Source organism: Neltuma alba, unplaced genomic scaffold, assembly GCF_004799145.2.
Source record: "Neltuma alba isolate B1F8T4 unplaced genomic scaffold, ASM479914v2 tig00005857_pilon, whole genome shotgun sequence".
NCBI classification, from domain to species: domain Eukaryota; kingdom Viridiplantae; phylum Streptophyta; class Magnoliopsida; order Fabales; family Fabaceae; genus Neltuma; species Neltuma alba.
The window spans coordinates 183,215-209,745 of NW_021634257.1; the positions used below are offsets into that span (position 1 = coordinate 183,215).

General features: G+C 34.8%; 2 protein-coding genes across 2 annotated transcripts; both read right to left on the reverse strand.

Moving 5' to 3' along the window:
* Positions 1 to 5,283: 5,283 nt before the first annotated feature.
* LOC114748912 (ankyrin repeat-containing protein At5g02620-like) lies at positions 5,284 to 13,215 on the reverse strand. The gene is made up of 8 exons (XM_028937377.1): positions 13,198 to 13,215; positions 12,980 to 13,094; positions 12,710 to 12,801; positions 12,469 to 12,559; positions 10,434 to 10,663; positions 10,226 to 10,357; positions 6,621 to 7,277; positions 5,284 to 6,219 (listed from the first exon to the last, which is right to left on the reverse strand). Exons 1-8 carry the CDS (start codon positions 13,213 to 13,215, stop codon positions 5,284 to 5,286), a joined length of 2,271 nt encoding a protein of 756 aa, XP_028793210.1.
* Positions 13,216 to 23,502: 10,287 nt separating this feature from the next.
* On the reverse strand, positions 23,503 to 25,485 carry LOC114748914 (ankyrin repeat-containing protein At5g02620-like). Its single transcript, XM_028937378.1, has 3 exons — positions 24,862 to 25,485; positions 23,856 to 24,443; positions 23,503 to 23,598 (listed from the first exon to the last, which is right to left on the reverse strand). The coding sequence occupies exons 1-3, from the start codon at positions 25,483 to 25,485 to the stop codon at positions 23,503 to 23,505; spliced, it is 1,308 nt and encodes a 435-aa protein (XP_028793211.1).
* Between the last annotated feature and the right edge of the window lie 1,046 nt (positions 25,486 to 26,531).

Genomic DNA, 26,531 nt, shown 5'->3' on the forward strand with positions numbered 1-26,531 from the left:
GGAGTATTTTAGAATTAGGAAAACAAATGAAGTTACACTAGTGCAAACTATAATTTAAAACTTCAGCTTGAAAGTAATTTCAACTCATGGCCCAGAACCCATAACGTACAGTTTCAATGCACGGCATAATTCATATGAGAAGGTTCAAGAATTAACAATAATCTCACTACCTTCACAGCTTGCATCTTGTGGCATCATAGCCAACTTGTTTGTCCAACCTAACAAGAGCTTGCAATTCATAGGCTTAGTGCTGCAAACCCGTAGAGTATTGTGCTAACATTTCTTCAATCAACGTTTGACAGTGAGAGTCAACAAGGAGTGAATTAAATTTTCAGCATGAATTTCCATAGATATAACAAGATTTATATTTTCCCTAACAGCCTACGCAAATGCAAAAGGATTATTTAAACTAATAAATGAATTCTGCTATCAAAGACTTATATGCTAAGCACGTCCAGGCAGAGGGCAAACGTGATGCAGAGAAATTCAAAATTCAAAATCTAATTTGAAAAAAGAAGAAGAAGAAGAAGAGAAAAGGATGTGGACTGGGTTGTTATCAGTCATGACTCAAAATCAGAAAAGACAACCGACCCAATTTGCATAACAATAACATAAAGACAACCAAATTGTTCTGCCTTCATTATTAAAGAGACATTAAAAAAAAAATTGAAACAAGAGATTAAATGATCGACATTTGGTACCTGAAAACATGTGATAAAAAATACTATTATATGAATAAAGAAGTAAACAACAACAATAAAATCTTTTTCAACTAGTACCCAAGGAATATAGATACAACAGTAATTAAGAAAAGACAAAATGAAGAAACTTACCACTTGGGAGTAATAACAACAAAACTTGAGGAAGCTTCTATAAAGCCTCTACTCAATCACTGTAAACAGGAATGAATGACTTAGGCATATCTTTGACCAACAATTAACAATTAGATTTACTAGCTGCGAGCTCTTCTGTATGAGAAAAAATCATTTTAATATATGCCAAGTAATAGGGAAAACAGGATTGCTAGATAACATGATATCTCGGCCTTTTCTTTGCCCTTCTTATTAGTTAGGACACTAGTACCACCCTTTTCTCATGTAATAATTATTAGCTTCCCATTATTTTGTTTCAAAATTAGGAGAACAAAAGTGAATAATAAAAAAGAAGATAACAAAAAAGAAATACAAGCAAAAATGATTAACTTCTCTTTATGAAACAAAATATCTAAACATGCAAACTGATACATAAATGTATCTAACTTAAGCACCATGCTTGCCTTTTGATTCAGTTTCTAACGCACCCCTTCCATTAGGAATGAATTTGAATATCAATAATCTGTGCTGCTGGTCTGCACTATACCCAAGTAACTCCACCGAATATGGAGAGCGCAACTGCTTAGCATATCCACCTCCAATCAAATTAAAAGAAAAAGAAACAAGAAATTTGTCAGCAAGTGTCCACATCCCCATGTGCAACATTTGAATACAGCTTATAATATGAATTGTATATATAAGAGATTAAGGACTCGCGATTGAAAAATCATAATCATAGATGATTTATAATGTTAGGTTATTTGTGAAACATTTACTACGTTTGTGCCATAACCATGTTTCTTTGCATTCTCAATGTAACTAATGGGTTAGATATTCTAGCACGAGTGCCTCGAAATCAAAGTAAATACAGAACGACTGCTTGGCTATACACTGATAATAACTAATGCTGGATTATCTAATTGATTTCTACTAATCAAAACGGGCGAGTATCTATTTTAGGCACCTGCTTTTTCCCCAATATTCATATAAGAGATATGTCTATGATCTATCTATACCTTCAGAGAAATAAGTCCCCGGTAGCAGGCTGTAACCTCTAATTTTAATTTTACTTATTTTAGTGAAAGAATCCAACTCGCTTATTAGGGGATATGAACAAAAACACGTGAATAGTTGAATTCATTGCATAAAGCTGTTGCCTCAGTTGAAGAGGGTGTAAGGTTAGAGTCCTAATAGCAGCTTCGGATTCATGATCTCTAACCATCATCAGGTTTTTCCACAAAACATATTGATAAATAAATGAAACAGAGTCTTCTAATTGATAATCAACTCAAACCCGAAATAACAAAGTTTCAACTGCCTTCTCCATTCCCCAATCGCCTATCCTAAATTTCTAAGTCTCGCTGTTCTTCATAAAACCCTTGTTGGCATGTGAATCAATTCTTATCTAAACCCCACTTCTTCCCCTACCATAAGAAAATCTTCGCGTTGTGTTATCCAGAGAATTAAACCCCAACTCATCTACTTATGCTTCACTCTCATCATAACAAGACTGAAGATTTATAGCCTCCCCCGAATTGAAATTGAAAATCTATCACCAAGATAGTCATCATAACAGAATAGTATCGCAAGATCTTGAATTCGCAAGGAAAAGAAGAACAGAGTTAGAAGGTGAACGAACATTGAGATCATCGCCGATGGAGTCGTTCTCCTTGTTGGCCCTCGGAGATCCCTATTTAACAGCTCCTCCTTGTCGTCTTGCAAAGGAGAGAAATACTACAGTACTGGAGACACAGCTCCTGCAACCTTCGTTCGCTGTGGAGATAAGAGGAAGAGACGGCAGACTGCAAGCGTTAGTTATGGTCACTAGGGTTTGTTTGGTTGGAGGTGAGGGGAGGGGAGGGGAGGGGAGGGGAGGGCTCCTCTCATTTGGTTAAAAATTTTGGACGGGAGGAGAGTTAAAATGTTGCCTCCCCTTCCTCTTCTCATTTTAGCTCCCTTCTAAATTGGAAGTTTTTGGAGGGGAGTCAAATTTTTGAACTATTATGTCCTTATAGATTTTTTAATATTCCACTTCTACTCATAAAATATATTATTATAATATTTATTTCAAATAAAAATATATTATCCTAAGTAAAAAAATAAAAAATATATACATTATTATAATTAAAAATATATTATAAAAAATTATTTAAAAATAAAAAATTATAATATTATAAAATTAATTGTTTTTTATAAATATATTTTAAAGCTGGAAAAAAAGATAGCCTAAAGAGAATAAAATTTCATTTTTCTTAGAGAATATAAAATTTGTTAATTTGATTATTTTAAATATATTATTATATTAATTAGAATAAAAAATTACTGTACCAATTTTTTAATACACATATTAACATGATAAGACTGAATTTTTATTAAATTATATGATTTAAATTAAGATATAAATTAATTTATATAATATATCAATAAAAAACATAAACTAATATGTAAGGGTAAAATGGTAAATTGATTATTACTATCCCTCCCCTCTTCTCCTTGAACCAAACAAAGGATCATTAAATATCTTTCCCTTCTCTCCTTTTTAATCAAACCAAATAAGGTGAGGATGAAACCTCCCCTCCCCTCCCCTCCCCTCAAACCAAACAGGCCCCGAGGGGAGCAGTGGAGATGGGAGGAAGAGGTGCTGCAGGAATGAAAATGAGAAGGGAGGGAGATGTTCGCGAGTTGCTATTAACTAGGGTAATTTTTTTTTTGAAAAAAATTTAGACCCCTTCTGGTCTGTTGACGAGAAGGTGCCTGTTCTCGTCTATTTCATTAGTAATAGACGAGAACTCGTCTGTTACTAATCGAAGAGATGAGAAGCTCTATGTTCTCGTCAACAGACGAGATCATGGAACTTATTCTTGTTTGTTTTGCTCAAACAGACAAAAATGCTTATTTTTTCTCTTTTGTTTTTATAAACAGACATGAATGAGGAGGTAAAAAGTATATTTTCTTGTAGTTAGTTGAATAGTCTTCAGGGTTGTGAAAATTAGAAGATATAATAAATATATTTATATTTCATCATCTTATTTTAAAGAATACATTCACTGGGTTCTTATTAAGTGAAAGATGGAATTTATTGGGCTACTAAACTAAACCATAAATGGGATGTTGCAATTGTTTTATGTATGTTTTTTTTAAAACAATTTGATATGGCGAATCCTCTTAAGTATTTTCTACTCCTGTGGAATTATGTGAAAGCATCGTCGAGAACTCAGTTTGTGAAAGTAACATCACACCATCGGAATAATAAATTAATACTTTACCGGCAATGTTATTTACAAATATTGTTTTCTGAATGTTGACCTGTCCATTTTATCATTACCCTAATAATATTCTCATCACCCAGTTAATTAGCCATATTCAATCCAAAGAAGTAGGCTGTATTTCTTTTGGCCGATTCTGACCAATTCAACCTCTGTATTTTTTCCCCCCCGAAACGAAAATTTGCAAAAGAGGGAAAACATATTATAAGTGGTAAAGTTTCACTAACATCGTTTACCTAATGATACATATTAGTACATAGGTTTGTATATATAATTTTTAGAATTCTTGGAGTTTATTTCCATGTTTATGCTAGTAACAATTCAAACAATAACTTAGTTATATATACATAGAGAGAGAGAGAGAGAGAGAGATGACTTGTGATTAATACGGATCTATGGATAGAGGCATACAATGGGTCAATGATCACCTTTTCTCATGGGTCGATTTTTCTGCATTTGACATGCAATAATGCGTAATATTATTAAACGTCTTGCCGAGAAAGCGAACTTTGAATATTAAATTACCTGATTAACTAAATTAGCACTTGCGTCACACTAGTGTTCGTAAATTATATTAATGCATACGTTAGATATATTATTTTATTTATCATTTTTAACATTCTAAGCGAGCCGAGGTATTATTAAGTACTATTTGTTATTTTATATCAAATCCTTTACTTATGGAAAGCTTGGAATACACGGCAATAATCAAGTTGTATTTATTAGAATCTTATGACCGTGGAAGGACTGTATGTAATATTAAACATCTTTAGTTTTCAACTGTTTTTTTTATTATAAGTATACTTAATTAGACTACTCTATATATAATCAATTAGATATAGTTTTCTACTTTAGTTGATCACCAACATCCATTTCCAAAATTATGAATATAATAAGATCAACTAATAAGGGAAAGCCAGGGTTGTACTCCTCTCTCATCAATGAAAACTCAAGCACACACGAAAGTACGTAGATATAGGAACAACAATACTTTCTTCTTCTTCTTCTTCTGTTACATCTGTGTTTTCTCTTTTGGCAGGGAGACAACATTTTTTTAGAAATTGAAATTTAAATGACACTAATTAACAAAGCATACCAGAGGATACAAACGCACTGACGCACCACCAACTACAATAATCTTGAAAAACCTCTGCAAACGTTAACTTCGCAATGGCTCAAGAACACACCCATTGATTGAGATCATATCAAGCAAAAGCTGTTTCCGTTTCTGCTCCTCTTATCCGATGCTTTTTTATCTTTACTAGCCAGATAACCAAGAGGGTTATGATGTACAAACTAATGAGTAAAAGCAATCCTTTCCAAATGAAACTGGCTATGCTAGACGCCAAATCAGTGAGCGTAAACCAAGGTTTTTGTGGAGTGATCAGAAAGAGGGCGATAAAATAGGCACTTGCTAGGAATGTGAGAGCAGCACACATGGCTATACACAATATCCACATAACAAGTTTATTTTTGAGAGGAACTCCGCTTACTAGCAAAAGGGCAACGCAAAGAGACACAACAAAAGAGGTGGTATTGTAGATTATAAATAACTGAAAGAGATCTGGATTACGAGAAGCAAGCATAGCTTCTCCAGGACATGCATGCGGAGTAAAGTCGTGACGACTATCATAACCCTTGAATGGCAAGCAGCCTAGGGGACTTGATTCTATAAAAGCGATAAAATTTTTGTCTCCTTCATTGATGGTGCTGTTGGAACTGATTAATATACCCTGTTGAATCACATTTCCTGGAGGGTTAAATACAGCTTGAAAGGTTATGGTCGCCATGACAGTAGCCACAAGACTTAAATTTCCCCTCATATCTTCTAACCAATTATTGTCGCTATTATGACCGAACCATTTTCCCATACGCTTTAAAATATTTCTCCAAAACTTCTTCCGAGGTCTCACTTCTTGTTGGCCCACAACATTAGTATTAGTCGTCAGTGCTTCAGGAGTAGTGTTCATTTGTACATTTTCGCTTTTGACGCCAGGGTAGTTCATCAGTATAGCTTGTATTTCTAGGCACTTGAAGTCCTGCGGAATTCGCTGAAGAATATCGTGGGCAGTATAACCCATGCTGTTCTTCAAGTCTGACGCTTGTCTTATTTCAGGAATTGACATGAGGTACCTCACAGTCTAGACAATAATCATGTAAATATATAAATATTTTAAATGCTTTTGAGGTATAACAGTATAGATAAAAGATTAATTGAAATATAAGCGCTAATAGGGCATTCAAGTATATGCGGTCTGCATGAGATGTTAAAGTAAAGTAAACTCTTGCATTTGAAGTGGTTTACCAGGTATCAAGATCAAAGTTTTTTATCACAGAGCTCTCATTTAAATTTTGTTTTGAAAAAATTAGCGACTAGAATAATAATTGGTAGTTGGTCCCAGAGAATATTTGTCATGATCCTTCTTTCGTGATGCAAAATTTTAATTTAGTGCAGACTTTGTTTGCGTCCAGCTATATACATGTGAAACTCAAGCCAATTAATGTAGTGCAGAATTATATCATAAAATTAAGTCACAAATACCTCAACTTGCTTCAACATGACAGCCAAATGGAGAATAGTGTTCATTCCATCCAAGTCTCTCTCATTTAGGAGTTCGTAGGTGTCATCAATAGCCAACTCTATCAAAGCTTTCATGATCTGCAAGTGGTTGTACGCCACACACAAGTGAAAAATGGTCTTCCCTTTGTCAAGAATCCTCGAAGACTCTGGCTTTACTCTAATTAGCTCTTTCACAACCTCTGTTCTCCCTCTTATAACAGCGTAGTGCAAGGGAATTCTGCCTTCATGATCACGAACGAAGCACGCGTCGTCATAATACAGCAACAACTGCTTCACAACGTCGATGTGGCCTTCTGCAGAAGCTACATGGAGAGGTGTGCTTCGGAAGGAGTCAAGCTCAAGGGCTAGTTTGGGTTTGTGAGCAAGAAGGGCTTTGGTGAATTCAAGGTGGCCGAGTAAAGCTGATATGTGTAATGGCGTTTCAATAAGGATAGTTCGCGAGTTAATTCTGTGCAAGATTAATGGATCTTGCTGTATTAGCATGTTCAAAGTTGAAACGCTTCCTTCGTATGATGCCTCGTAAAGAACTCTCATTCTCTCATCGTCCTGATGATGATGAGCAGTTTCAATTTTCACGAGTTCCATCTCTCGCGGCATACTATTAGAATCTACTATTTGCTTTACACCAAGTTAAGAAGAATATACTTAGAAACGTAAGTTCACGATAACTCATTCTCCAATTTATATAGTTGCTGTTGATCTCTGGCCCCTCAATTTATTCCATTTGTATTTTACAATGTATATGTGAATTAACTAGCTTCTGCGTTATTTCAATCACATGGAATTAGTTTTCTTTCGGAGGACCTTTTTCTGTGGGCATGTTTGATCAATCCAGCATTCTTCGTTTGTCATTTAAAAAACAGATAGAAAGAGAGAGATAATTATTTAACCATACCTTCTTTCTCGTTAAGTACTTCTATATATAGTATTTCCGTGTTGTTTAGTTTGATATATTATTATCTTGTTTTTTTTTATAGTTCCTCTAGGCCAACATCTCACAATAATTAATTTGTCCGACACATCAGGTTGATGTCATATGCGCGTCCTTAAGATCAGTTAATAATTCCAAACGAAAGTAAATGGAAGGGCTAGAACAACAAGACTACTATAATTTTATGGTCTGACCCATCAGGATCAAGTTCTTTATGGGCCTTCCATCAGGAACAAGTTGGAGCTTAATAAGTTGAGAAGTTCGGCCAGAATTCGACGGCCTCCAATTGTACGCCACACGCAAATTATTATTAAAAACAGTATCCTCACATGCTGACTTGTACGGTTCAATAAAAGTTAAATACAATGACCCAGTTTAACGAAAAATGAATAATATAAAAACAGGAGAGATATAATTTAGTAGATGTGCATACAAATATGTACATTTATATATATGTGTGTGCTTATTGTAACATATAATGTTGTTAGATCCGATATGTTCCTTGTAATAGCTAAATTCTGACAAGTAATGTGTACGTGGCTTAGCCAACAATATGATGGGTTAAAGTGGATCTATGGATAGAGTATCCAGTTTTTCTGTTTTTTTTTTTCCCTCTGTTTTTTTTTTCGTTTTTTGTGACTATTTCAATTAATTTAACAAAATATTCTTTTAAAAAAAACACTAATGAAGTTAGATGGCTCAAACAAAAACCATACATCATACTCCTTCGGTCCTTAATATAAGAATAAGTTAACTAATTTAAGTAAATTAAAAAAATTAGTTAAGTAGGCTATTTGTAATAAATAAATATTGTCTTTTTTAAAATATCTTTGCTAATAATATATATTAGCTAGAATTACTATTTGATGAAACATTTAACATGTATAACTTTTACAAGTATTACCTTAAAAAAAAGAATAAACATAATAAACACTGGGGTCATATGTTTAGAATTAAATTGAATTTTAAACTGATTCTTATACTAAAGCTGGTCCTTATTATAAGACTTAGTTGACTAATTTGATAAAATTAAGAAAATTAGTTAAGTTAATTATTTATAATAAATATATTTTATTTTCTTTAAAATACTTTACTAAATATTATGTATTGACTAAAATTATCATTTAATAAAAAATTTAATATGTGCAACAATTATTGAGACTACTTTAGAAAAATAAATAAATATTAAAAACAAAATAAATCAGAATATTATATTTAAAATCAAATTAAAAATTAAACTAGCTTTTATATTAATCACATGTAAACTAAGGGGGGTAGCACAACACAAAAGGATCGATGGTCTCTATCTCATGGGCTGAGTTCTCGTGTCTCCATTAGACCAATTCAGATGTATATCTATTAAACGTCCCAAAAAATTAACGCTCGTCATTATATTACCCAATTGGGAGCCAAAAAAAAAAGATATTATTATTATTATATATTAAATCTTCCAATTATAGATAGCTTGGAATACAATAACTTGATATAATACTAACCATGTTTATACTTCAACTGTACATAATTAATTAAGTATAATGTTTTACTCTATTTGATCACCAGCATCAGTTCCCAAAATGATGAATATAACCAATAGTTATACTCCTCTCCCATCAACGAAAACTCAAGCACACGAAAGTAGATAGGAGCATTAATATTTCTTTTCTTTTCTCATCTTTTTCTTATCTTTATTGCAGATTTAAATTCAAATGACATTAATTAACAGAGCATCCCAGAAATAATAAAGCATGCAAATTAACCCTATTGCCTTCCACTACTAGAAGAACAAACCACAATAAATAACATCATCTTCGTGTTCGATTCAAGTATGAATTAAAAGGGGTACATCACGATCTAAACCAAAAAATAAAAACAAGTCGGTGTATTGCTGGGGTATAGAATCGATGGGCAAGAATTGAGTTCCCGTCTTCCCGAGATGTGAAAAGTCTAGCTAAAATATATATAGTCGATGTAACTGTATTAAGTATCAAAACAGAAAGGTCATGTTTACATGTTCTAATCGATCGAATGTCTTGGATTTAAGGAGCAAGTCCCAGTTAATATGGTCAAAGCGTAAGTTTTTTTTTTTTTTACACAACAAAATTTTTATTTCTCATTTGCATATAAAAAAACATATTGAAAAATAGGTTAAAGTATACTTTTAGTCCTTTAACTTTACACAAGGTTTTATTGTGGTTCATTAACTTTAAAAACTAAACTTTTAGTCCTCTAACCCTAAAACTATTAACAAGAAATGATAATATTGAGCTCTTGAATACCAATAAAATATTATTAAATGCAAACATATTAAATTTAATATTCAAAGCAAACATAATTGTTACAAAATGTTATCATTTAAGAGTAACAATTTTAGGATTAAAAGATTAAAAGTATACTTTTTAAAATTAAGGAACCAAACTGAAACTTTACGTAAAGTTAAAAAACTAAATGTATACTTTAGCCTAATACGGAACAAAAAAAACAGACCCCTGACAAAGAGATCCCTGCTGTCGCTAGCCCTAGACTTAAAATTGAAGGTTTTGAGTCACATGTCTTTCAAGACGAAAAAAGAAAAATAAATTCTAAGGAGTCATTCAAAACAAAGCCATGTAATAAAAGTTTTATTGATAAACTGTACCTCAAGTCGCTTCAACATAATAGCTAAGCGGAGAATGGTGTTGCCGGCGTCATCAGAGCTTGTGAAGTCGATAAGCTCGCCCATGACGGCAAGCTCCAGTTCCACCAAAGCTTGGAGGGTCTCCAAATGTTTCTACTTTATGCACAAGTGAAAAACAGTTTCTACATTAACACTATAACTCAGGGATTCTGGCTTCGCTTTTACCAACTCTCTCACAACCTCTATTCGATCTTCCTCTCATAACTGCACAGTGTAGAGGAATTCTTCCTTCTTCATCACGAACCAAGCATGCTTCGTCAAAAACTTGAAGTTCCTTCACAATAATGTAGACATGACCCTCCGCAGAAGCCAAATGGAGGACTGTGCTTCGACAAGAGTCCAACTCAAAGGCGAGTTTTGAGTTGTGCATGAGAAGGGCCCTTGTGAATTCAACATGATCTAGCAAGCTCGAACGTGTAAAGGAGTTTCACAGAAGGCAGTTCTTGAAATCTTGAAGAGGATTAACGGTTTTTGCTGCACCAATGAGTTCAAAATTGATACCCCCCCTCTAAGTGATGCCTCTTAAAGATCTCTCATTCTGCCGCTGCTATCACCTAAAGTTCTCATTTCTCTTGCACAAATGATTCGTTTATACGCTACTTATTATATATACGCGCACATTATTATGATGAAAAGTAACTTAGGTACTTATTATGGGAATTTCAACTCACTAAAACAAAAATTACAATGCTCTGACCATTATATACTTTAAGATTATAAAAAACAAATTTCACGATTACAACTGGATAATTAGAACAAGCAATACAGCTAGGGCCATGCAAGACCACGGGTTACGAAAGGATGAGATTTCTTCTCCAGCACAAAACATTTGACAATGAGATCGATAAACCTTATCGAATGAAGCAACGAAGTGGGTTAATTAAAGCTTGAAAGGTAATTGATATAACGGGTGATCACCAGACTCAGATTTCCTCGCATATCTTATACCCATTAATCATCCTTATATTTAAACCAAATTTCTATTTATTTTAAAATCTTTATGAAACAAGTTCTCTTCCAGCATTTTGGCACTTTGTTTCCAGTACTGGGCGCGTATGGGTTTTATCAATTCTCCTTTCATCCCTATTTTGAAGCCAAACGTTCATAAACATGACTTCTGCACAAACACATCTTAATTTGACAGAAAACTTTAATTAATCAGTAGATTGAGATGAAAATAATTTTAAATTATCAAAATATAATCTCATTACAAAGTACAAACTACTCCTCCAATCCTAAATATAAGATCCATTTTGTAGTGTAAATTATAGTACAAAATGGGTCTTATATTTATGACGGAGTATATAAGAGAAACGTATAACTATGATATACCATGAATTATTATCCTAAAAGCAACCCATGCCACTTGTGACCGGCGAGACAATAAATAGCGTTAGTTGAAATGTGATATATAAAGAAAAAGCATCAACTCTATCTAATTGCACATGTCAACGGCGTTCTGATGAGTCTGGCACATTTCTTCACGATCCAAATTATAAACCGCAGTGTGATTAACACAACAATCAGCACAAGCAATCGAGACCAGGCCCAAATTGAGGCTGCAAGGGTGCTCCAACCTGCTTTATTATTCCAAAGATGGCTTGGCATCAGCATACAAAGAGCAGTTAAGTAGGCAAGGGCTAGGGTTGTGAGAGTGATACACATGCCTATGGATAAAAGGCACATCAAAGCTTAGTTCTTCATAGGAACTCCACTCACAAGCAAGAGGGTGACGCTAAGTGATGAAATGAAAGAGACAGCGTTGTAAATTACAAACTCCAAAAACAGATCTTGGAAACTAAAAGATGAGACAGCTTCCCGAGGACAATAGGACACGTTGTTAGGAAGGAAAGTGCACTTTAGGGCTTCAATATTGGATGAGCCTTGAGATAAACCTTGTTGGATGAAGCCACCAGGTGGGTTTATCAATGATTGAAATCTTATGGCGGCTATAACAGTAGACACTAAACTCAAATTTCCCCTCATTTCTTCTACCCAGCCACCCTTGTGTTTGAACCAGCCACCAATCCATTTCAAAATCTTTATGAAGCAGTTTCTATTCTTCTCTCGAGTTTGAGGTTTTGGTCTTGCAACTTATGGTGACGAGTGTGAATGCGTGTGGATTCCGTTCTTCTCAATTCTAATTCCAGAATAGTCCATCAGCGTGACTTGTATTTTTGAGGTTTTGAAATCTTTTGGATTACGTTTAAGGATGTCATAGGCTGTAAGACCCATATCCTTCTTCAAGCTTGCCATTTCTAGTACATTTGGGATTGATAGGAGGTATCTTATAGTCTGAAATAATAAACTTACATGTTAGTATATTGTGGAAAGTGTCATATATGACTTCGGGGTGGTAGGAAAAAAAAAAGACCCAAAAATTCACGAAAAATATAACTCGTTCAGGTAAAAAGAAAACTCTTTATGTCAGGAAGGATATCATACCTCAACTTGCTTGGATGCGATTGCTAAATGGAAAACGGCGTTGCCCACTCCATCAAAAATTGCAAAGTTAAGAAGCTTCCCAGAAATGGCAACTTCCGATTGGAAGTGTTAAGAGATTATAGTTGAGTGTACTGGGCCGTAAGCCCAAGATACTTAGCCCATTATGGGTCCATGCATTGCATTATAAACGCCGGCAGTTTAATCAATAATATTCGCTTTGGTATTGTTCATCAAATCCAGATTGTCGTTATGCTCTTCTTCACATGGTACCAAGAGCCAGGTCCAGTGATTGAGTCCATGTCCAAGGCGAAAGTCGAAGCCCCAGTATCTCCTCACCTGTAGAAATCATTGCAGAGTTGCAACGCTGTCGTTTTAGAAACACCATCTGCAGAATGCAAAGTCAAGATCGCGATCTAACAGGGTTTCACAATTCCTTCTGAATCAATATTCATCTCGCCGTTTTCACAAAGCTACGGCCCACCCAGAACAGTACGCGAAACCGCCATTTCAATCATTTTACGGTTTCCTCATTGAAGTAAATCAAGAATCCGCTATCTATTGCCACAGCGACTCTGAAGATTTCAACAAGTTCGTGATTATCATCTGTTACGCAAGCGACTCGCTACAGCTTCCCAGATTTGTCCTCGTCTCACTAATCAAGTTTTGTAATCGGACTCAAGATCCTTCAAGAACTCGCTACAATGACAGAGAAAATGACCTCCAATGTTCCAGTGATCGACGCAAATCATCATCTTTTCTTACATCCATCCGATACCCAAGCGACCACTCTGGTTTCTCAAGTGCTTACTGGTTTCAATCTTTTCTTACAAAAGTCAAAAGTGTTTTTTTTTATAAAAAAAAAAACAGAGGCATTTTTGTTGGATTCGAAACTCTAAATCTCTAAATCACTTCCAATCCAACCAAAAAATGTCATATACTCAAAAGTCACTATATAAAGAAGATTTATAAATAAAAACATAATAAGTCAAATCACAACATATACATTAATTGTAGTGTTATATAAAGACTCAAAAGTCACAATAATAATGTAACGTGAAAGTATCTAGTACAAGTAAAATCACAAGGCCATTAGAAAGGACTGATTGAGATCAAAGTGAGTATTGACAGATACTTATGGGAAGAATCCATCGATCTTCTTCAAAATCCACAGTCTGGGAAGAATCCATCGCTCTTCTTCAAAATCCACAGTTCACAACTTGTTCCTTACAAATCCATAGTTTTCATGGTTTTGAAATGTAAACTACATATGAAGGAAAGGAGTATTTTAGAATTAGGAAAACAAATGAACTTACACTAGTGCAAACTACAATTTAAAACTTCAGCTTGAAAGTAATTTCAACTCATGGCCCAGAACCCATAATGTACAATTTCAATGCACAGCATAATTCATACGAGAAGGTTCAAGAATTAACAATAATCTCACTACCTTCACAGCTTGCATCTTGTGGCATCACAGCCAACTTGTTTGTCCAACTTAACAAGAGCTTGCAATTCATATATAGGCTCACTGCTGCAAACCCGTAGAGTATTGTGCTAACATTTCTTCAATCAACATTTGACACTGAAAGTCAAGAAGGAGTGAATTAAATTTTCAGCATGAATTTCCATAGATATAACAAGATTTATATTTTCCCTAACAGCCTACACACATGCAAAAGGATTATTTAAACTAATAAATGAATTCTGCTATCAGAGACTTATCAAAGACTTATATGCTAAGCATGTCCAGGCAGAGGGCAAACGTGATGCAGAGAAATTCAAAATTCAAAATCTAATTTGAAAAAAAAAAACAAGAAGAGAAAAGAAGGGGACTGGGTTGTTATCAGTTATGACTCAAAATCAGAAAAGACAACCGACCTAATTTGCATAACAATAACATAAAGACAACCAAATTGTTCTGCCTTCATAATCAAACAACAACACAAGCCTTATCCTACTAGGTGGGGTCGGCTACATGAATCGCACGACGCTATCATGCTCTATCAACAACCTAGTCCTTAGATATGTTGTTGACCAGGAAGTCTCGTTCAATGACCTCATTAAGTGTTCTTCTCAGTCTTCCTCTGTCCCTTTTTATGGGACTCTATATTGTTTGATCTACCCTCCTCACCGAGGCCTCCAATGGTCTTCTCTGCACATGTCCAAACTATCTTAAGCGATTTTCAATCATTTTCTCTTAGATAGGTGCCACATCGACTCTTGCTCTAATATTTTCATTTTGAATCCTATCTTTTCTTGTATGACCTCACATCCATCTCAACATCCTCATTTTTGCTACCCCAACTTTGTACTCTTTTTTCTCTTTATTGCCTAACATTCACTACCGTACAACATAGCTGATCTTATAGCAGTCCGAAAAAATTTTCTTTCAAGCTTCTCAGGTACCTTTTTATCACAAATAACTCCGGTAGCCTTCTTCCACTTTAACCAACCAGCTTGTATTCTATAAGAGACGTCTCTATCAATTTCCCTATTCTCATATATAATGGATCCTAGATATTTAAACTTTGATGCTTGAGGAATGATTTGATCCCCCATTTTCACCTTCGAATCCCTATTGTCTTGCCTCTCCCCAAAATTACAATGCATATATTCTGTTTTGTTCCTACTCAAACGGAAACCTTTCGACTCTAAAGTCCTTCTCCATAACTCCAATCTACTGTTAATCTCTTTTGATTCTGCCATGAGAACTATGTCATCTGTGAAGAGCATGGATTTAGGGATTCTTTTTTGAATAGTTTCAGTTAGAACATCCAGAGCAATATTAAACAAGTATGGACTCAAAGAAGATCCCTGATGTAGGCTAATCTTAATGGGGAAGTCCTTTGTCTTACCTCCAGGCGTTCTTACACTAGTAGTTGCCCCCTCATACATATCTTGTATGGTGTTGATATAAGCAACCCGTACACCTTTCTTTTCTAAAGCCTTCTACATTACTTCTCTTAGCACACGATCATAAACCTTTTCTAGGTTAATAAAAACCATATGTGAATCCCTTCTTTTACTCCTATATCTTTCCATTAACCCTCTTAGTAAATAGATAGCTTCTGATGTGGATCTTCCTGGCACATAGATAGCTTCCAATGTAGATCTCTCTGGTATAAATCCAATTAGTTTTCCGAAATAGAAGTCTCCAACCTTAACCTATATTCCATTACTTTTTCCCACAATTTCATTGTATGACTCATAAGTTTTATCCCTCTGTAGCTTGCACAGTTTTGAATGTCTCCTTTATTCTTGTAAATAGGAACTAAAATGCTTCTCCTCCAATCATCCTGTATATTTTTAGAGCGTAAAATTTTATTAAAAAGCTTGGTTAGCCACACCTCACCCTCATCGCTTAAACATTTCCAAACTTCAATAGGGATACCATCAAACCCAACGACTTTACTATTGTCCATTTTCTTGAGAGTTGCCTTAACTCTCTGATATGGATCCTATAGTAAAAAGCAAAATTTTGATCATCTTCGTTAATTAGCAAGTCTTGTAAGTCCTGAGTCGCATATAATTGCTTCCCTCATTAAACAACTTGTAAAAGTAAGCCTCCCATCTGTCCTTAATATCACTATTAGTAATTAGCACTTTACCATCTTCGTCTCTTATACACTTTACTTGGTCCAGATCTCTCTTTTTGCTTCACAATTGACAAACTCAATTATTTTTATATATTTTGATATCTTTTATATGGGTTTTGTCAACTTAATTGGTCCCTTTTTGCCTTAATTGATTGTTAATTGATTTAATATATTTTATTTTGAATTATTATTTTATAGGGGCAAAAATGTCATATTTTGGTTTAATTGTGACTAATTGATTTTTTTAGGACAATTAATGCTACCTTATCTTTGAATTTTTGCTTGCAAGTTTTTGGAAGATTTTGAAAAAGAAAAAAAAAGAAAAGAAACAAAAATAAAATATAATATAAAAAAAATAATTTAAGAAAAAGGGAGCAAAACGTTGCGTTTTGCTCCCCCAACCTAATATACTAATCTTCTTCATCTTAGGAGCTGGGCGGCGAAAGAAAAATTGAGAGAGGACAGGAGAGGCACAGCAGCGTGAACAGGGAGTGACGGCGGGAAGAAAGAAGGGGAGGTCCAGTGTGCGCGAGAGGGACTTTTGAACCATTCTTCGCTCCATATTCTTGAGTTTCGGCCAATTCCACCATCTTCCATCAATCCAATTCCACACCATCGCCACTTTCCTCCTCAATTACTTCCATCCTCAGTGCCACGCCGCGAGACAGGAAGCCCATTCATCATCATCATCGTCTCTTTTATCTTCGTTTGTGCTGTCTGTTATGGCTTTAATCGCTGAAGCATATGGTGGAGCTTCAGTGATGCAGGAGCTTGGCTAAATCCTTCTATTCTTTAGAGCAATGGTTATGCTTGAACTTAGAGTTTCAAAAGGGAGTTTCAACTCTTCTAATCTTTACTTCTTTATTGTAATTGTGATTTCTAGGTCTTAGAATGAATTTTATAATGTTTGAATGTGCTGTGATGATTTATATTTGTATTGAGATTGGTTGTAGCTGCTGGAATCTTTGATTAGCATTTAATATTATGCTGTGATTAGTTTTAATTTCTTTACATTGTACTAGATCAGACTATGTTTTGAAATTATTGTGAATATTCAGTGGTAATTCAAGGTGACTTGGTTATTGGACTAAAAATGTTAATTGCTTTTCCTTGATTCTTTTTGGCTAATTGTGCTGAAACAGTTTAATTGTGAGTAATTAATATACAAGGTGGCTTGGTGTTGATTATTCTAATTAAACCGAGTCTAAGGGGTGGCCCTTAGAGTCTTTTGAATTTAACTAACTCCCAAATTAATTGAAGTAATAATAGCCTAAATCATTGTACTAGAGAATTGCTCTTCCATTTGTTGTCGCTTGTTAATTCTCTTTGTTTATTTTATTCATATCCATTTTATAAACTAAAAATCCAAAAATTATTTACTCATTTTGCATCCTTTTAAAATTTTCCATTAAAAAGAAAATCAATTCCTTTTCAACTTAATTCTTTATTTTTAACACTTAGTCAAAAGTCCCTCTCGCGCACACTGGACCTCCCCTTCTTTCTTTCCGCCGTCACTCCCTGTTCACGCTGTTGTGCCTCTCGTGTCCTCTCTCAATTTTTCTTTTGCCGCCCAGCTCCTAAGATGAAGAAGATTAGTATATTAGGTTGGGGGAGCAAAACGCAACGTTTTGCTCCCTTTTTCTTAAATTATTATTTTTTATTTTTTTTCCCTTTCTTTTTTTTATTTTTATTTTTCAAAATCTTCCAAAAATTTGCAAGCAAAAATTCAAAAATAAGGTAGAATTAATTGTCCTAAAAAAAATCAATTAGTCACAATTAAACCAAAATATGACAATTTTGCCCCTATAAAATAATAATTCAAAATAAAATATATTAAATCAATTAACAATCAATTAAAGCAAAAAGAGACCAATTAAGTTGATAGCAATCTTGTAAACATTTCTTTCTCCCACCTTTGTTCCTAACTCCTAATAAAAACCCTCATAAGCTTTAGTACATGCTTCTCTCACTACTCTCTTCATCTGTTTCTTAGCCAATTGATACTTTTCCCGATTTTCTACACTATGGCCTTAAAACAATCTCTTTGCTGTCTGATTTTCTCTTGCACACTCTTATCCCACTACCAAGTCTCCTTATCTCTCTAACCAGGATCTTTAGATTCTCCCAAAATTGTTTTAGCTACCATACGAACCCTTGTAGCTATCTCTTCCCACGTCATGTTTGCATGTCCCTGCAACTCCCAAATCTCTTCCTCCAAAAGGGTCCTTTTGAATAACTCCCACTTCTCATCCTTTAACTGCCACCACTTAACTTTGGGTTTTACCACTTAATGGTACTTTTGCCTGGTACTCTTAAAACGTACATCAAGGATAAGTACTCTATGTTGGGCAGTCACCCCATCTCTAGGAATCACTTTGCAATTAGTACACAATCTTCTGTCTGGATTCTTAACCCAAAAAAAAAATCAATCTGTGATTTTGAGGCACCACTCTTGTACGTGATTAAATACTCATCTTGCTTCTTAAAACAAGTGTTGACAATCTTAAGATTGTATGCAAGAGAAAAATCAAGAATAGATTGTCCTCCACTATTAAGCTCCCCAAAACCAAAACCACCATGAGCCCCGCTAAATTGTCCTGCTTCCTTACTAACATGTCCATTAAGATCCCCCCCACCGATAAAAATTTTTTCTTCGAGTGGTATGCTTTGAAGTTTGAACTAACCCCTCCATATCTTCCCAAAACTTATCTTTAAGGTATGTCTCTGCCCCAACCTGAGGTGCATAAGCACTAATGATATTGATAGTATCCTTTCCAACAACTACTCTTAAAGATATTATTTTGTCCTCAAACCTTTTAAACTCTACTGCATTTTTTTTAATGTTTCATCAACTATGATACCAACACCATTCCTTGCACTCACCTTTCCTGTGTACCAAAGGTTATACACTCCAAGTTCCTTGGCAACTTCTCCAGTCCATTTGGTTTCTTGGAGGCATAAGATATTAATCCTTCTGACCCTTATAACTCCTACTACCTCCATAGTTTTCTCATTCAGCGTTCTAATATTTCAAGTGCCAAATCTAATCTTAGTCTCATGAGCTAACGTCTTTAGCCACCTCCATCTAAGAGAGTGTGGTAGCCCTTGCTCATTTAACACTACCTCCGGGCGATGATGCAGCAGCTCTAGCTCACTTCTCACTATACTCGAGCCATATAGCGTGTCACTTCTGGGCAACGACCTAGTATTAGCATAATTACTTCGTTGATCTATGTTCATGAGATTCGCGGGTTTTTACGTTGACTGTTGAGGGCCTAACACAACCCTCCTCCTTTATCCGGACCGGCTATACAATATAGGTGAAGTTGCCTTCATTATTGAAGAGACACTAAAAAAAATTGAAACAAGAGATTAAATTATCGAAATTTGGTACCTGAAAACATGTGATAAAAAATACTATTATATGAAAAAAGAAGTAAACAACAACAATAAAATCTTTTTCAATTAGTACCCAAGGAATATAGATACAATAGTAATTAAGAAAAGACAAAATGAAGAAACTTACCACTTGGGAGTAATAACAACAAAACTTGAGGAAGCTTCTATAAAGCCTCTACTCAATCACTGTAAACAGGAATGAATGACTTAGTCATATCTTTGACCAACAACTAACAATTAGATTTACTAGCTGCAAGCTCTTCTGTATGAGAAAAAATCATTTTAATATATGTCAAGTAATAGGGAAAACAGGATTGCTAGATAACACAATACCTCGACCTTTTCTTTGCCCTTCTTATTAGTTAGGACACTAGTACCACCCTTTTCTCATGTAATAATTATTAGCTTCCCATTATTTTGTTTCAAAATTAGGAGAACAAAAGTGAATAATAAAAGAGTAGATAACAAAAAAAGAAATACAAGCAAAAATGATTAACTTCTCTTTATGAAACAAAATATCTAAACAATAAACTGATACATAAATGGGTATCTAACTTAAGCATCATGCTTGCCTTTTGATTCAGTTTCTAACGCACCCTTCCATTAGGAATGAATTTGAATATCAATAATCTGTGCTGCTGGTCTGCACTATACCCAACTAACTCCACTGAATATGGAGAGCGCAGCTGCTTAGCATAGCCACCTCCAATCAAATTAAAAGAAAAAGAAACAAGAAATTTGTCATCAAGTGTCCACATCCCCATGTGCAACATTTGAACACAACTTATAATATGAATTGTATATACAAGAGATTACGGACTCGCGATTGAAAAATCATAATCATAGATGATTTATAATGTTAGGTTATTTGTGAAACATTTACTACGTTTGTGCCATAACCTTGTTTCTTGCATTCTTAATGTAACTAATGGGTTAGATATTCTAGCACGAGTGCCTCAGAATCAAAATAAATACAGAACGACTACTTGGCTATATACTGATAATAACTAATACTGTATTATCTAATTGATTTCTACTAATCAAAACGGGCGAGTATCTATTTTAGGCGCCTACTTTTTCCCCAAGATTCATATAAGAGATATGTCTATGATCTATCTATACCTTTAGAAAAATAAGTCCCCGGTAGCAGGCTGTAACCTCTAATTTTAATTTTACTTATTTTAGTGAAAGAATCCAACTTGCTTATTAGGCGATATGAACAAAAACACATGAGTAGTTGAATTCATTGCATAAAGCTGTTACCTCGGTTGAATAGGGTGTAAGGGTAGAGTCCTAATAGCAGCTTCAGATTCATGATCTCTAACCATCATCAGGTGTTTCCACAAAACATATTGATAAATAAATGAAATAGAGTCTTCTAATTGATAATCAGCTCAAACCCGAAATAACAAAGTTTCAACTGCCTTCTCCATTCCCCAATCCCCTATCCTAAATTTCTAAGTCTCGCTGTTCTTCATAAAACCCTTGTTGACATGTGAACCAATTCTCATCTAAACCCCACTTCTTCCCCTACCATAAAAAAATATTCGCGTTGTGTTATCCAGAGAATTAAACCCCAACCCCAACTCATCTACTTTTGCTTCACTCTCATCATAACAATACTGAAGATTTATAGCCTCCCCCAAACTGAAATTGAAAATCTATCACCAAGATAGTCATCGGAATAGAATAGTATCGCAAGATCTTGAATTCGCAAGGAAAAGAAGAACAGAGTTAGAAGGTGAACGAACATTGATCGTCACTGATGGAGTCGTTCTCGTTGTTGGCCCTTCAAAGATCCCTATTTAACAGCTCGTCATCGTCTTGCAAAGGAGAGAAATGCTACAGTAGTGGAGATGCAGCTCCTGCAACCTTCATTCGCTGTAGAGATAAGAGGAAGAGATGACAGACTGCAAGCGTTAGTTATGGTCACCGAGGGGAGCAGTGGAGATGGGAGGAAGAGTGTTGCAGGAATGAAAATGGGATGGGAGGGAGATGTCCGTGGGCTGCTATTAACTAGGGCAATTTTTTTTAAAAAAAATTTAGACTCGTTTGTTTTAATAAAACAAGATTAAAACAAACGAGAAGGAGCCTGTTCTCGTCTATTTCATTAGTAACAGATGAGAACTTCTCGTCTGTTACTAATAGAATAGACGAGAAGCTCTATGTTCTCATCTGTTGTCCACAACAAACGAGAATATGGAGCTTATTCTTGTCTGTTTTGCTCAAACAGACAAAAATACTTATTTTTTTGCTTTCGTTTTCATAAACAAACATGAATGAGGGAGATAAAAACTATATTTTCTTGTAGTGTCATATAGTTGAATAGTCTTCAGGGTTGCGAAAATTAGAAGATATAATAAATATATTTATATTTCATCACCTTATTTTAAAGAATACATTCACTGAGTTTCTTATTTAGTGAAAGATGGAATTTATTGGGCTACTAAACTATTGTTTTATGTATGTTTTTTTTAAAAACAATTTGATATGGCGAATCCTCTTAAGTATTTTCTACTCCTGTGGAATTATGTGAAAGCATTGTCGAGAACTCAGTTTGTGAAAGTAACATCACACCATCGGAATAATAAATTAATACTTTACCAGCAATGTCATTTACAAATATTGTTTTCTGAATGTTGACCTGTCCATTTTATCATTACCCTAATAATATTCTCATCACCCAGTTAATTGACCATATTCAATCCAAAGAAGTAGGCTGTATTTCTTTTGGCCGATTCTGACCAATTCAACCTCTGTATTTTTTTTCCCCCGAAACGAAAATTTGCAAAAGAGGGAAAACATATTATAAGTGGTAAAGTTTCACTAACATCGTTTACCTAATGATACATATTAGTACATAGGTTTGTATATATAATTTTTAGAATTCTTAGAGTTTATTTCCATGTTTATGCTGGTAATAATGCAAACAATAGCTTAGTTATATATACATAGAGAGAGAGAGAGAGTTGACTTGTGATTAATACGGATCTATGGATAGAGGCGTACAATAGGTCAATGATCATCTTTTCTCATGGGCCAATTTTTCCGCATTTGACATGCAATAATGCGTAATATTATTAAACGTCTTGCCGAGAAAGCGAACTTTGAATATTAAATTACCTGATTAACTAAATTATCACTTGCGTCACACTAGTGTTCGTAAATTATATTAATGCATACGTTAGATATATTATTTTATTTATCACTTTTTAAATTCTAAGCGAGCTGAGGTATTATTAAGTACTATTTGTTATTTTATATCAAATCCTTTAGTTATAGAAAACTTGGAATACACGGCAATAATCAAGTTGTATTTATTAGAATCTTATGACCATGAAAGGACTGTATATAATATTAAACATCTTTAGTTTTCAACTGTTTTTTTTAATTATACATATACTGAATTAGATTACTCTATATATAATTAATTAGATATAGTTTTCTACTCTATTTGATCACCAACATCCATTTCCAAAATTATGAATATAATAAGATCAACTAATAAGGGAAAGCCAGGGTTGTAATCCTCTCTCATCAATGAAAACTCAGGCACACACGAAAGTACATAGATATAGGAACAACAATACTTTCTTCTTCTTCTTCTTCTTTTACATCTTTGTTTTCTCTTTTGGCAGGGAGACAACATTTATTATAAATTAAAATTTAAACGACACTAATTAACAAAGCATACCAGAGAATACAAACGCACTGACACACCACCAACTACAATAATCTTGAAAAGCCTCTGCAAACGTTAACTTCGCAATGGCTCAAGAGCACACGCATTGATTGAGATCACATCAAGCAAAAGCTATTTCCGTTTCTGCTCCTCTCATCCGATGCTTTTTTATCTTTACTAGCCAGATAACCAAGAGGGTTATGATGTACAAACTAATGAGTAAAAGCAATCCATACCAAATGAAACTGGCTATGCCAGACGCCAAATCAGTGGGCGTCAACCAAGGTTTTTGTGGAGTGATCAGAAAGAGGGCGATAAAATAGGCACTTGCTAGGAATGTGAGAGCAGCACACATGGCTATACACAATATCCACATAACAAGTTTATTTTTGAGAGGAACTCCGCTTACTAGCAAAAGGGCAACGCAAAGAGACACAACAAAAGAGGTGGTATTGCAGACTATAAATACCTGAAAGAGATCTGGCTTACGAGAAGCAAGCATAGCTTCTCCAGGACATGCATGCGGAGTAAAGTCGTGACGACTATCATAACTCTTGAATGGCAAGCAGCCGAGGGGACTTGATTCTATAAAAGCTATAAAATTTTTGTCTCCTTCATTGATGGTGCTGTTGGAACTGACTAATATACCCTGTTGAATCACATTTCCTGGAGGGTTAAATACAGCTTGAAAGGTGATGGTCGCCATGACAGTAGCCACAAGACTTAAATTTCCCCTCATATCTTCTAACCAATTATTGTCGCTATTATGATCGAACCATTTTCCCATACGCTTTAAAATATTTCTCCAAAACTTCTTCCGAGGTCTCACTTCTTGTTGGCCCACAACATTAGTATTAGTCGTCAGTGCTTCAGGAGTAGTGTTCATTTGTACATTTTCGCTTTTGATGCCAGGGTAGTTCATCAGTATAGCTTGTATTTCTAGGCACTTGAAGTCCTGCGGAATTCGCTGAAGAATATCGTGGGCAGTATAACCCATGTTGTTCTTCAAGTCTGACGCTTGTCTTATTTCAGGAATTGACATGAGGTACCTCACAGTCTAGACAATAATCATGTAAATATATAAATATTTTTAATGCTTTTGAGGTATGACAGTTTAGATAAAAGATTAATTGAAATATAAGCGCTAATAGGGCAGTCAACTATATGCGGTCTACTTGAGATGTTAAAGTAAAGTAAACTCTTGCATTTGAAGTGGTTTACCAGGTATCAAGATCAAAGTTTTTCGTCATGGAGCTCTCATTTAAATTTTGTTTTGACAAAATTAGCGACTAGAATAATAATTGGTAGTTGGTCCCAGAGAATATTTCTCATGATCCTTCTTTCGTGATGCAAAATTTTAATTTAGTGCGGACTTTCTTTGCGTCTAGCTACATATATGTGAAACTCAAGCCAATCAATGTAGTGCAGAATTATGTTATTAGCAGAATTATATTATAAAATTATGTCACAAGTACCTCAACTTGCTTCAACATGACAGCCAAATGGAGAATAGTGTTCATTCCATCCAAGTCTCTCTCATTTAGGAGTTCGTAGGTGTCATCAATAGCCAACTCTATCAAAGCTTTCATGATCTGCAAGTGGTTGTACGCCACACACAAGTGAAAAATTGTCTTCCCTTTGTCAAGAGTCTTCGAAGACTCTGGCTTTACTCTAATTAGCTCTTTCACAACCTCTGGTCTCCCTCTTATAACAGCGTAGTGCAAGGGAATTCTGCCTTCTTGGTCACGAACGAAGCACGCTTCGTCATAATACAGCAACAACTGCTTCACAACGTCGATGTGGCCTTCTGCAGAAGCTACATGGAGAGGTGTGCTTCGGAAGGAGTCAAGCTCAAGGGCTAGTTTGGGTTTGCGAGCAAGAAGGGCTTTGGTGAATTCAAGGTGGCCGAGTAAAGCTGATATGTGTAATGGGGTTTCAATAAGGATGGTTCGCGAGCTAATTCTGTGCAAGATTAATGGATCTTGCTGTATAAGCATGTTCAAAGTTGAAACGCTTCCTTCGTATGATGCCTCGTAAAGAACTCTCATTCTGTCATCGTCCTGATGATGATGAGTAGTTTCGATTTTCACGAGTTCCATCTCTCGCGGCAAATTATTAGAATCTACTATTTGCTTTACACCAAGTTAAGAAGAATATACTTAGAAACGTAAGTTCACGATAACTCATTCTCCAATTTATAGTTGCTGTTGATCTCTGGCCCCTCAATTTATTCGATTTGTATTTTACAATGTATATGTGAATTAACTAGCTTCTGCGTTATTTCAATCACATGGAATTAGTTTTCTTTCGGAGGACCTTTTTCTGTGGGCATGTTTGATCCATCCAACATTCTTCGTTTGTCATTTAAAAAAGAGAGAGAAAGAGAGAGATAATTAATTAACCATACCTTCTTTCTCGTTAATACCTCTATATATAGTATTTCCGTGTTGTCTGGTTTAATATTTTTTTATGGTTCCTCTAGGCCAACATTTCATATAATTAATTTGTCCGACACATCAGGTTGATGTCATATGCGCGTAGTTAAGATTAGTTAATAATTCCAAACGAAAGTAAATGAAAGGGCTAGAACAACAGTACTACTGTAATTTTATGGTCTGACCCATCAGGAACAAGTTCTTTTTGGGCCTTCCATCGGTCTTAATAAGTTGAGAAGTTTGCCAGAATTCGATGGCCTCCAACTGTACACCACAGGCAAATCATTATTCCTTCCGTTTTTTATTATAAAAGACATTTGATGCTTATAGCATATTCTCATATATAAGAGATACTTAAAAGTTGTCTCTATTTTTTTGTATTGATTTCCTATTTTACCCCTATTATTTTGTCTCCAACTCATACTTTCTCTCCCTCCCACTTCTCTTCTTTAATAATTTAATTGTTCTCTCTCATATTCTCTCTCCTTATTAATGGGGGCATTGTTGGAAAAAAATATTATACTTTTTACATATTAATTGCTATCAACTAATTTTAACTGTTTTTTTATCAATGTAATTTGGTTATTTGTCTCTTATAATAAGAAACGAAGGGAGTATTAAAAACAGTATCCTCACATGTTGACTTGTACGGTTCAATAAAAGTTAAATACAATGACCCAGTTTAAAGAAAAATGAACAATATAAAAACA